The sequence below is a fragment of the Schistocerca gregaria genome, chromosome 1 (assembly GCF_023897955.1).
Source record: "Schistocerca gregaria isolate iqSchGreg1 chromosome 1, iqSchGreg1.2, whole genome shotgun sequence".
Taxonomy (NCBI): Eukaryota; Metazoa; Arthropoda; class Insecta; order Orthoptera; family Acrididae; genus Schistocerca; species Schistocerca gregaria.
Window position 1 is genome coordinate 183,438,017 of NC_064920.1, and position 14,210 is coordinate 183,452,226.

A 14,210-nucleotide genomic window follows, 5' to 3' on the forward strand; every position below is an offset into this window, starting at 1 on the left:
TACTATACTTGTATCATCAGCAAAAAGAACTAACTTTGCATCTTCATCAATTTGGAATGGTAAGTCATTAATGTATATCAAGAACAGTAAAGGACCGAAGACCAAACCCTGGGGGACCCCGTACATGATAGCCCCACAGTTTGAGAAATCAGCTGTTGTTTTAACATTACATGAACCACCTAGTTCAACTTTCTGCATTCTTCCAGTTAAGTATGAAACTTCCTGCCATATTACAACTGTGCACCAGACCAGACTTGAAACTGAGACCTTAGCCGTTCATGAACAAGTGATCTATTAATTGAGCTCTCCAAGCATGACTCGTGATCCACACTCCCAGCTTCACATCCAACAGTATCTGATCTCCTACCTTCATAATTTCACAGAAGTTCTCCTGTATACCTTGAGGGAACTGCACTCCTGGAAAAAAAAAAAAATCGGCTGAGACATGGCTTACTTACAGTCACAGGGATTGTTTCCAGAGGGACGTTTCACTTTATGTTGAGGTGAAACTTCCTGACAGATTAAAACTGTGTGTCAGACCAGGGAACTAGTCCAGCAATGTATGGAAAAGAACTTCTGTTAAGTTTGGAAGGTAGGAGATGAGGTACAGGGGAAGTGAAGCTGTGAGGGCAGGTCGTGAGTCATTCTTCAGTAGCTCAGTCAGTAGGGCACTTGCCTGCTAAAGGCAAAGGTTCGAATTTTGAGCCCTGCTCTTGCACACTGTTTTCATCTTTAATGAAATTTCAAACCAGTGTACACACTGCTGCAGAGTGACAGTTCACTGTGATACTTATATCTCACATACTCTTAATATTAATTTTTAATTACACTGGAAGCCATTTTCCTTTTCTATTTTCTTACTATTTTCTTTCTACATTCTCCATAATCCACTTCAAATTTGGAATTGCTGTTGTTCTTTATTTCTGTTTCAAGATGCATTATCCAAGGCACAATGCAGCTATGACATGAATCCCCTATTCCAACAAGGCCTCCTTATCTCACACGCAGAGTTTGAGTTTTGACTGCGACATGTGGCTGGTGTGGCTGTGACCACAGCACTGCAACAATGACCACTAATGCTGTTATTTTCACTAAACCTTTATTTCATAACATTTTAGGTGAAATGTCCAGGGATAGACAGAGAGATTCATACCACAAAAATAGAATGAATCTCGGAACACAATCAAATACCTCAACAGAACTGAAGTAATAGATTCAGCATTATCACTTGGCTTTCCAAAAGACAGTTTAACACAAAAGGCACGTACAGGATGCGTAGCCAGGGTTATTGGGAGTAATTCATTACTGTTTTACTGAGAATCTATAAGTTTTCCTTCACAATTTTAAGTTGCAATCTGATACAGTAACAAGTTTCCACAGTGCCTGCTTTCCTGAATGAACCATGGCATCAGCACCACTTCCTGATGTATGCTGAATAAATCAGCTGTATGCCCCAGCATGACTTCCAATAGGAAAGTGTTAGAAAGGGGTCATGTGTGTGGTTTCTGAAGTACCTTGGGAACAAAAGATAGCTGATTCCTTCCCTTACATTCCCGCTTTCAGACCATGCAGACAACTTTCTGACATTTGCCTCTGACTTTGTGCTCCATGACCAGTCAACAGCCAAACTTAATGACAACCACCTTATCTCCATCTTCCTACTCCTGTATTAAACTATCACTCAGACTGGTGTCTGGACATTACAACTCAGCATGGACGAGCTATCATATAACTGTCATTGAAGAAGAGAGACCAAGTTTGCTTAATTTCACTTTTTCTTTCAAAACCCTGGTGTGTAATTCAGTATTCCACATTGCAAGACATTTCGACCGGCAAGTGTTTACTGCCCATGTGGGTATTGTCTAGTTCCGAGTTCTACCAATCATTGCTGGTACTCCCATCTAGTAAATGAGTGCCTGTTCTTTGTATCTTACCCTGGCCATTTCTGCTGTGAGAGATCATTAACCCAGCACCTCACACTAGAAAAATCAGTGTTATGCTGGTGGATACTCTGGGATACTCTGTGTCCACTACTCTTACCGAGCCACTGTTTCACCTAGTACCATTACATCTGCAAGTATGTTTCTCCTATAATTGTTAATTTTGAGGTCATTGCACTTTTAGCTGCTGTAATTTGTGTCATTTTAATATATGTATTTTCTTAATAATGTGTTGACATTGATCTTTGTGCAGCGTTTATCACGCACTCCTACAGTATCATTACAGCTGTGATGAAGAAACAGATTTTAATCACTTTCAAAGCATGTGTAAATTTACTGGTATTTAATGTAAAATAAGGTCTGAATTTCATATCAGCATTTAGAAGGTTCCTGTTAATCAACATGTTGTAACAACATTCCCTGTCATGTGCCACAAGAATGGTTTTTATCTTCTACTTCTTCTTCCTCCTACTACTGAGGAGTCACAATAATATTATACTGTCAACTTCTTCTTCTTGTAGTAAAATATCAAGGTGGTTTAAAAGCAAAATTCAATTCAGCAATGCTCCTCACAATCCCATTACCCACTGCAGCTCAGGACTGGGGCCCCACCTTTGTAAACATCAAAAGCTCTGATTGAGCTGGGATAGTTTTACTGTATACCTGAGCGATGAAAGATGGCCAGATATTGCTGCAGTCACAGGCAGCAGCAGTGCACTGGACACTACACCTTTTAAGATAAACCTGCCATTTTGAGTAGTTCATTGTTTTGAGTGCAGTACCCATCTACTTCTACCTTCAATTGTGGATCCTCTGTGTCTGCTACCACGGCACTGGGCATAGCAGCTGTCATGTTTGGCTTTCCTCTTCTGTTGCACATAGTGTTAAAATTCATGAACACATTTGCATTTTAAATTATGTGCATAGGAAGACATGCATGTACATGTAAAACATCCAGAATCTATTACAAAAAATATATATAAAATAAAAACTCTTCTCAAATGCCACCATAGAGATTTCACTGAAAGAGAGATTAAATTTCCGTCCACTTCTAAGGTGGAACGCTTCAGAGGTAGACCTGTGTAAACAGTGTGACAACTTTAATGTGATTAACTGCTGCAGACATGTACATCTGGAATGAAAATAACACTAATGTAATTAACTGTAATACACTGACAAAATTAAAATTCAGTATGTTACATTTGTAATTATTTCAAGAAGTTACATCAAACACATCATTTAAAAGTTCTTACACTAGTCAGTTTATGATTAAATCAAATACATCATTTGTAAGTTCTTGTACTGGGCAGTTTATGAACAATAATATTATATCACTAAAATGTGAATTTGTTTTAAGTGAGATGTGTGAAGCTCTCTTGTGTTACTACATACAATAGTCTTTCTGATTTTTCAAGTGGGAAGAAATATTTTAATTGTGATTTATCCATTTCTATAATTTGTGCACCAATACAGTGTAGAAAAATAGATACTTTTGAAACACTCTTTTCATGGACAAATATTGTTGTGATCATTTTATAAAACATCTATAAAAATTCACATGACCTTACATATTATCTCACTCTGTTACATCTCTACAAAACATGATCTGCAGTACTGTAAAATGTGATCATGTACATCTTTTTCTCAACACACACACACACACACACACACACACACACACACACACACACACACACACACAGACAGGGACACAGAGAAATCAAACTGCTATAGTAAACAAAAGGTATTTCAGCCTGAATAGCGAATCAAGAAAGGAATTAAATTTAAAACTAATGTTGTTAAGAATAAAATGTCTATCATCATTTCAACAATGTATAATAGAATTTATGTGTAACAACACTGTCATATGAGACTTAGATTGATTTCCACTTGTTTCTTACCGTTTTAAAGGAACGCATGGCAAACAGATTGGCCATCATAGTTGAAAACCCAGGTGCCAAACAGCTTTGAGCAATAAACCCCAATTTAAGTTCTGCGAGACATATCACATCATCACCCTGCTTCCAGTCCCACGATGGAATGTTTAAGAGATAGGCCTGAGAGATCAAAATTACAAAACAATATTAACTGCTACCAGTGAAAAATCATAACTAGAATATAAACATAGATATTTTGCATATTGTTTCAATTTTACATACACAAACATCAAAAGAAAGTTTTTCATCATCTCAGTTCCGAGAGCTCCGGAACCTTTGCAGAAAATTGGAATAGAGATCAACATAAACATCATTTTTGCAGTTTTTATTGCTCATGAAACCCACACATTACACATTGTACCACCATAAAGCCAGACCTTCAGAGATGGTGGTCAAGATTGCTGTACACACCAGTACCTCTAATGCCCAGTAGCACATCCTCTAGCATTGATGCATGCCTGTATTCATTGTGGCATACTATCCACAACTTCATCAGGGCACTGCTGGTCCAGATTGTCCCACTCCTCAATGGCGATTCAGCATACAGCCCTCAGAGTGGTTAGTGGGCCCTTTTCAACCTATCCCAGGCATGTTCAATACCGTTCATGTCTGGAGAACATGCTGGCCACTCTTGTCAAGTGATGTCATTATCCTGAAGGAAGTCATTCACAAGATGTGCATGATAGGGGTGTGAAATGTCATCCACGAATACGAATGCCTCACCAATATGTTACCAATATGGCTGCACTATTGCTCGGAGGATAGCATTCACATATTGTGCAGACATTTCAGAGCCTTCCATGACCACCAGCAGCATACACCAGCCCCACATAATGCCACTCCAAAACAGTGGAGAACCTCCATCTTCCTGCACTCGCTGGACAGCATGTCTAAGGCATTCAGCCTGGCAGAGTTGCCTCCAAACTCGTCTCTGACAATTGTCTGGTTGAAGGCATATTCAACACTCATTGGTGAAGAGAACATGGTGCCAGTCCTGACTGGTCCATTTGGCATGTTGTTCGGCCCGTCTGTACCGTGTTGCATGGTGTTGAGGTTGCAAAGATGGACTTCACCATGGACGTCGGGAGTGAAGTTGCATATTATGCAGCGTGTTGTGCACAGTTCGAGTTGTAACATTATGTCTTGTGGTTACATGAAAAGCATTATTCAACATGGTGGTGTTGCTGTCAGGGTTCCTCCAAACCATAATCGGTAGGTAGTGATCATCCACATCAGTAGTAGTTCTTGGGCGGCCTGAGAGAGGCATGTCATCGACAGTTCCTATCTCTCTGTATCTCTTCCATGTCTGAACAACATCACTTTGGTTCCCTCCGAGATGCCTGGACATTTTGATTGTTGAGAACGCTTCCTGGCACAAAGTAACAATGTGGACATGATCGAACCATGTTACTGACTGTCTAGGCATGGTTCCACTACAGACAACATAAGCTGTGTACCTCCTTCATGGTGGAATGACTGGAACTGGTCGGCTGTCGGACCCCCTCCGTCTAATAGGTGCTGCTCATGCATGGTTGTTTACATCTTTGGGCAGGTTTAGTGACATCTCTAAACTGCCAAAGGACTGTGCCTGTGATACAATATCCACAGTCAATGTCTATCTTCAGGAGTTCTGGGAACCGGGTGATGCAAAACGTTTTCTGACGTGTGTGAAGCAGATACTGAGCTAAAAAACAAAACTGAATTCTATAGGTCAATCCAAAAAGAACAGATAATGGCATCTCATACATACTAAAACCCAAAAACCTTTTCAAATTTGGTTTCTCGAGCTAGGGAATTATTTGTCAGAAAAATAACTAGAGTGAAGTATGAAGGATAAAAGGAAAAGTGATAAGTAAGAAAGGACTTGCTCAAAGCAAAGGATCAACTGAAAGGAGATTTTACAACAGTTATTGGTTTGAATGTCTGCCTAGATCAAATACGGATTCCACATAAAGATTGTGTAAGGGAATCTAACTACACATTCCTATGACAGAAATCATCTTAGGGCTTGCAAAACCAGCAAGGAGAAGAATTTCCTGTTACAAACAGCCTCATCAACTCTCTCATTTCTCATTGTGGTACAACTGAGTGGAATCATTTCATTTGCATCTCATCTTTGTGGACCTCATCAATGTTATCAGTACTAATGCTCCCATTCAGTATTTCAGTGCAGAAAAGAAGGTCCAGTTTCATGCTGCACTGAGCAAAGAGTTATGTACAAATACCAGTTCTGAAGGACTGTGTATCCTTAGCACTTTCAACGTCCAAGAAGGAGAAGAAAACAACAGTTAACCTATATACCCTGACACCCACGGTGTGGAAAAAGTGACTGAAAACTAGCAGAGACTTCTGGTTATGTCCCCTTCATGGAAAGTGTATCACCAGCACATACCTTGATGTTAAATATCTTCCCAGTGGATGCATTCATGTCCCCACCACTTGCACCAGCTAGACCTGGTCCTAACACAGAACAAAGACCTTAGGAACCTGTCGGGACTTGTAGACCACCAGCATAACAAGCCAGTGGATGAGATGTGACCCTGCAGGCACCATGAGAGAGAGAGAGAGAGAGAGAGAGAGAGAGAGAGAGAGAGAGAGAGAGAGAGAGAGAGATCCAAAGAACAACTTCAAGGACAGTTTGTTGTCATGGGAAACTCCGGCAGCTACCACTATGACCAGAGCCACACAAGATAATGCAGCGACAAGTAGTCCATAACATATCCTTCTGCTGTGACTGTTTTTTAGGATGTCACATGGTCATTGCCAAGCCAGTTGAAGTCAATGCACCATTCAGAACACCACTGCCTACAGAGCCCTCCACAAGTTGCCAGCAGTATAGCAGGAGCAATGTACACTGATCTTGATGTCTATGGATTCCAACACCGGGACCTGATATCCAACGGTCTCAGATTTTTTCTGTGGTTGTGAATTTTGGACAGTCAGGCAAATTGTGGTTCATCTGGACACAGAACTTACACTGTTAGGTTCACAGTAATAACGTTTCATTACACACTTCTAATTTCAAAGTTGTCTGTGATTATACCACTATCGAAGAATGTGTCAGTTTTCCAACTGATCAAACAACTCTTGTTGTATTTCTGTGACCAAAATAACTTCAGCTCTTTGAGTTTAATTTATAAGTGTTTCTTTTTCATTACTTCTAATGAAGTATTTATTTTTATTAGTTGTCATTGGTGACAAGATTTGTAGCGTATTTCACAGTTCCCATGTTAGATGGTGCTCTTAAGATAAATTTTGTCTGATCTGATGTATTAATGTTTACTTCACATTTTCATATGTCTGCTGTCAACACAAACACGACCATCCAAGAGCTCATAATCTTGCAAAACATGCAGCAGCCACAACAACTTATTTTGGATAATATGGATGCTGTCACCACGAGATCAGTGGTTTCCAGCAGCATTTTGTTCAATGACTCTGTGGTCAAAGGAATCTGTGCCCCGCACCTACCAGTCCCATATCTGACAAGAAAATGGAACAGTGAGCCAAATAAATAGCCCACCTGAAATTGTCCTTTATCACTCATGGAATTTTGAGTGATACCCACCAATAAGCATTTTTATTGGTGTACTCAGGTGGCGAAGTGTATCCTCTCCTTTAGCAGCTGAATCATTAAGCTTAACTGCATGATTTGTCATATGAGCAGCTTAAAACTAAATTAATGGCATACTTTGATTCCCAATCCCTATGGCAGAAACACACTACAAGTTCTTTAGTTCTCACACAAAGAATGGCCAAACGCATCACAAATGGATGGTACTGCTACAGGGCCTTTTTCAGTGCACAAACTCCACATGTAAGCAATCATATGCCGAATCATTGTGCGATATGTAATATTGGGCAAAGCACCTGATGACAATCTTTGATATGAAGGCCTAAAACTCAATGACCCCTCACTGTCAGCATGCCTTGCGCTCATTTGAGCATTTGAACAAAAAGTGCACTCCTCAGAAGCCTTAACAAGTCATTTTCATAGTCAGCCACACCACAAGACATAGGCCTATTGCACTGTGTCAGAACTACAGCCTCCCCTCAGTCAATTTTGGAAGGCCAGCATAACAGGAAGTTTCACTCTGGAGGTTTTTGTTTTATTACTCACCAATGGTATCAGTGCTATTTTCCAAAAGCAAAGTGTTCAATTTGTGGTAAATCAGGTCACAAGGCAGGAGTCTGCAGCTTCATCCACAAGAGGAACGAGGACAGCACATACACTGCAAACACGGACTGTGATCCTGAAGCTAATATATTGTGACAATATTGACATGAGTGAAGAAGAGGAGTAGCAATGGGCTGAGGCATGAGTTGAAAATTGTATCAGTGAGGGATACTTACTAGGATAGTCCATGTAGTGGTGCTATTTGTAGTGCCAATGTGGTATAACGGATAGCGCATCTGCCTAGTAAGCAGGAGCGGCGGGTTTGAATACCAGTGCTTGTACAAATTATCATTCACTGCTTTGGCCTACACCATGATCATACTAATGAACAGAATGCAGGTCCAGATATATAACAGGTGCAGGCCAAGTTACCGATTTTGAATTGGGTGTTGACAGTGTAAGTATTTATCAACAACATCTGTATCACATTCCAAATCAACATGGGATCCTCTACAATGATAATTAATTTTCCAACTTACATGTAGCTAGGGCCACTAGGTGTTTCAATCTTTTGCAGAGCAACTAAAGAGTAACACTAACAATAGCAATGATGTGATTGGACATGAAACGTCTCTGACAGCTTATATAATGGCCATTGCCACCAAGGTGCCTACTAAAATTTTAGATTTGGACTTTTTTAATGCATTAGGCCTAGAAGTGTACGATTCAGCCAAGCAGACAACTTTCTTTTCACAGCGCACACCTCAATAACCTCTTGGTAAACTATGACTCAATATTTTCAACAAACATCTTTTGTTATAGATTACACAGTATACATCACACTGAAGCCCTCAGCAATGCCAAGATTTTGTAAAGCATGAAATGTGCCTTTTACTTTATGAGACAAATAATGAACAGAAGTCCAATGGTTACATGAAGAGGGAATTCTGACACTGTATAACCCAACAATACACGGCCTCATAATTCCCAATTAATTAATTCAGTATTTTTACGTAATTTCTTGGATACATATATGTACTTTAAATGTTGTGTTCATATTCATTACTCAAAAAACTATTTAGTAATTATAGGAAACTACCAGAAAATAATATAGTAACATTTTGTGATACAAACACTGGCAAAGTGGAGGAAAATCTGTATCGCATAAAATCCAAGGAATTTGCTTCAGGTATGGCAATAATTTCATTGAGTGCGAGCACATGTAGAGAGAGAGGTGGAAGGGACAGAGTGGTTGCGTTGCAAGTCATCCCTGGTGAAGTATGAACACTGTGTGACAGCACTCAAGTGGGTAACAGAGTTTATATTATCAAAATGGAGTTTTAAGGATTGCCCGGCAGGTTCAATGAATGAGGGAACACACACTCGGGCTCAGTACAAGTGCGATTGGTAATTCAAATATTGAAAGAAGAGCACTGTGTGGCCAAAATGCTTAAAACTTGCTAACTGTTGAAGAAGACCCTGTCACATTAATGTTTGTCACACAAAGCATAATGTCACATCATCTGCAACTGGCCTCAAAGTAAAACTGAGACACTTGGCTGGTTACTTACGTATATGGCTTGTCAGGGTCATAGTTTCAATATCGTGAACATTACAGAGTTTTTAGTGAAAGTGTAATGCACTTGAGAGCTGCTCATTACCTTATACCTTAACCATCTATAAGTTTGTTTCCTTTCACCATTATTGCCACGTAAATCATAAGTGGAAGACATAATATTATTTCAACTGAGAGAAATTTTATTGCATTTGTCAGTTAATTTAAATTCAATCAGTTCATAAAACCAGGTGCAATAAAAATTACTAAGGCTCAGTGTACATAATGCTCACTTTGCAACTGGCCAGCAGATAATTAAAAACTGTGCAATGTAAAAGTAACTTCAAATTGCTGGTAAAGTAAGCTGAATATTCAATTTTAACTACAGTTACTATTAGAATTTTGTTGTGTGTTTACAAATATTTCATCTATTTTGATTTTTTTAAATTGGTCTTGCAAAAGTGTTTTCTGTTGTTAGCTAATGAAACTATTACAATATTTTCTGGAGTAATATTTATTATGCAACAGTGATTAAAGATGGTTATCTCCTTCACAAATCTGGGCGACAGACGGCATTACTGAAAGTGACATTGTTCAGTACACACTATGTGTCGCTATTAGGTAACAATTACTAGAATTCCAACGCTCTGCTATTTAACTTAATTGCATTTTATCCTATGTAGTTTTTCCATTCATGCTCACACATATGCATTTTTATTCCACTGTTGCCTACGTGCACACCTGTAGCTACTGCACAATTTCAATTTCAATTCAGAAGTTAACTATTATTAACTTTTGCTCACTTATGAGCTGGCAACTGTAATTTACTATCCTATAATCCAAATTTTATACAATTTCAGTTATTTCCCAAAATTAGAGCTAAGTACAGTGCATTATTTAATCCCTTATGCAATTTCTTTCCTATCATTGTCGTACACAGTAATTATCTGTGTGATAATGATGAGTTATAATCTTGTTTGCATTCTTTCCATTTGTATTATGCTTCAGAATCGATCCCTGTGAACTTTATGTAACACAGATCATTGAATTATTAAAATATCAAATAATGACGATAGGTTATAGCTGTCTTTCTGTAATACAACTTCTATAAATTAGTAGCAAGGTTTTAACTGGTTCCCAAGAGTTTATGGGGTACCTCAAATGTTCTAGTGGGAAAACCTGATGGGCTGTTAAAGATTTGAGTAGAGTTCAAGTCAACAATGAACTCCCAGTCAGTTGTGGAGACTTAACATATTCCCAAAGTGGAGGATATCATGTCAAAATTGTAGAGGGGCACCATTTCCACGAAGATCAACCTCTGTGATGTGTACTTCCAATTACCATTGGATGAGGAATTCAAACATATCCTGGTGATCTACTGGCACAGCTCAATTGCTATTGGAAGTTAACACCTCACGCAGGTGTTACAGCAGAATCACTGCACAAACTGCCACATAAAAATGTCCTGTGGGCCTTGTCCATCAGCTGTAAAAAGGCTTCCGAAACTTAAAAGAGGTTCTTCTTCAATCACTATGTTTAATGGAAAGTGACCAGACCAAATTACTAATTGTGGTAGCCAACACATCGTACACTGGCTTTGAGGCAGTTCTCTCCCATAAGGTAAATAGCATACAGTGATCTATTGCATTTGCATCAAAAGCACTAATGCCAGCACAGCTCAATTACAGTCAGATTGAAAATTAGGCTCTGGCAATTACATTTACCTTAAAAGTTTCAGTATTATGCATGTGGACAGGGATTTGTTCTCCTTACTGACCACAAACCACTGCTGTTCTTTTTCAACACAACTGTGGGCATATCTACCAAAATGGCAAGATGACTCCAGCACTGGGTTGTGTTTTTATCAGAATAAATTCACTACTCGCCATTAAAATTGCTACATCACGAAGATGATGTGCTACAGACGCAAAATTTAAGCAACAGGAAGAAGATGCTGTGATAACACCTATAACGTGCTGACATGAGGAAAGTTTCCAACCGATTTCTCTTACACAAACAGCAGTTGACCGCCGTTGCCTGGGGAAACGTTGTTGTGATGCCTCGTGTAAGGAGGAGAAATGCATACCATCACGTTTCCGACTTTGATAAAGGTCGGATTGTAGCCTATCGCAATTGCGGTATATCGTATCGTGACATTGCTACTAGTGTTGGTCGAGACCCAATGACTGTTAGCAGAATATGGTATTGGCGGGTTCAGGAGGGTAATATGGAATGCTGTGCTGGATTCCAATGGCCTCGTATCAATAGCAGTCAAGATTACAGGCATCTTATCCGCATGGCTGTAATGGATCATGCAGTCATGTCTCGATCCCTGAGTCAACAGACGGGGACGTTTGCAAGACAACAACCATCTGCACGAACAGTTTGATGACTTTTGCAGCAGCATGGACTATCTGTTTGGAGACCATGGCTGCGGTTACCCTTGATGCTGCATCACAGACAGGAGCACCTGCAATGGTGTACTCAACAACGAACCTGGGTGAATCCAGGTTCTGCTTACAGCATCATAATGATTGCATCTGTGTTAGGCAACATCGCGGTGAACACACACTGGAAGCGTGTATTAGTCATCGCCATACTGGCGTATCACCCGGCGTGATGGTATGGGGTGCCATTGGTTACACATCTCGGTCACCTCTTGTTCGCATTGACGACAGTTTGAACAGTGGATGTTACATTTCAGCTGTGTTATGACCCATGGCTCTACCCTTCATTCGATTCCTGCGAAACCCTACATCTCAGCAGGATAATGCACAACCTCATGTTGCAGGTCCTGTACGGGCCTTTCTGGATACAGGAAACATTCGACTGCTGCCCTGGCCAGCACATTCTCCAGATCTCTCACCAATTGAAAATGTCTGGTCAATGGTGGCCAAGCAACTGGCTCGTCACAATACGCCAGTCACAACTCTTGATGAACTGTGGTATCGTGTTGAAGCTGCATGGGCAGCTGTACCTGTACATGCCATCCAAGCTCTGTTTGACTCAATGTCAAGGCATATTAAGGCTGTTATTATGGCCAGAGGTGGTTGTTCTGGGTACTAGTTTCTCAAGATCTGTGCACCCAAACTGCATGAAAATATAATCACATGTCAGTTCTAGTATAATATATTTGTCCAATGAATACACGTTTATCATCTGCACTTCTTCTTGGTGTAGCAATTTTAATGGCCAGTAGTGTATAAGACACACAATATTGTTCCATGACATGGCATGCCAATGTAGACACACTTTCTCAACTCCCAGTGGGGCAAGATGTGGACTTTGACAATGCACCTGAAGTCTGTGTACGCACAGATGGTATATCAGAAGTAGTAATCATGAGATTACTGATTTAGCACTAAATTGATGCCAAAAATAGCCCTGGGGAGGGAGTGTGAGGGGGGGTGTCAGTATGGTCCAAAAAAGACATCAAGAATGGATTTCTGTCATAGGAAACTTCCAAGAGCTACCCCTACAACAACAGGTGCCTGCTTTGCCAACAGGTGGAGCCCACATCGCCATTAGGGTGTGCGGCTATTGTGGCCCTACTTGTGTCTGCCACAAGTAGCCGATGATATATTCTTTTGTTGCATGGATTCTGATGAGCCAATTGAAGCCAAAACACCATTTAAGGGCACCACCACCTTCTGAAGCCCTCTATAAGCTGCCAGTACTATAGCATGAGCAACGTGCAGTGATATTGGCCTCCAGCACCAGCATCTGATTTCCAATGGACTGAAGATTTTTTCTGTGCCTGTGAATTTTGGACAGCTATCCAAACTATGGTCAATCTTGATCTAGAATTTATACTTTTAGTTTCACTGTGATAGTGTTTCACTATGGAACTCTAACTTCAGACTTGTCAGTGATTATACTGTTATCAAACAGTTTGACTGTTGAAACTTTCTAACAGATTAAAACTATGTTGTGGACTGGGACTCCATTCCATCTTTGCCTTTCACCAGTAATTGCTCACTGACTGAACTACCCAAGCACAACACATGACCCATCCTCACAGCTTTACTTCTGCCAGTATCTCATATTCAATCTTCCAAACTTCACATATGTCATCATCATCATCATCATCATCATTTAAGACTGATTATACCTTTCAGCGTTCAGTCTGGAGCATAGCCCCCTTATAAAATTCCTCCACGATCCCCTATTCAGTACTAACATTGGTGCCTCTTCTGATGTTAGACCTAATACTTCAAAATCATTTCTTAACCGAATCCAGGTACCTTCTCCTTGGTCTGTCCCAACTCCTCCTACCCTGTACTGCTGAACCCATGAGTCTCTTGGGTAACCTTGCTTCTCCCATGCGTGTAACATGACCCCACTATCTAAGCCTGTTCGCCCTGACTGCTACATCTGTAGAGTTCATTCTCAGTTTTTCTTTGATTTCCTCGTTGTGGACACCCTCCTGCCATTGTTCACATCTACTAGTACCTGCAATCATCCTAGCCACTTTCATATCCGTAACTTCAACCTTGTTGTTAGGGTAACCTGAATCCACCCAGCTTTCACTCCCATACAACAAAGTTGGTCGAAAGATTGAACACTGCACAGATAACTTAGTCTTGGTACTGACTTCCTTCTTGCAGAAGAGAGTAGATCATAGCTGAGCACTCACTGCATTGTCTTTGCTACACCTCGCT

At 40.2% G+C, this 14,210-nt stretch overlaps 1 protein-coding gene across 7 annotated transcripts in view; it reads right to left on the bottom strand.

Annotated features, from left to right (window-relative positions):
• Positions 1–14,210, bottom strand: part of LOC126336369 (calcium-activated potassium channel slowpoke) — a 1,528,406-nt gene that overhangs the window by 481,792 nt on the left and 1,032,404 nt on the right. For all 7 annotated transcript variants that reach the window (XM_049999994.1, XM_050000012.1, XM_050000004.1 and 4 more), the window contains one exon: positions 3,842–3,997. In XM_049999994.1, the coding sequence (XP_049855951.1) occupies positions 3,842–3,997 (156 nt within the window). The remainder of the gene's footprint in view (positions 1–3,841; positions 3,998–14,210) is intronic.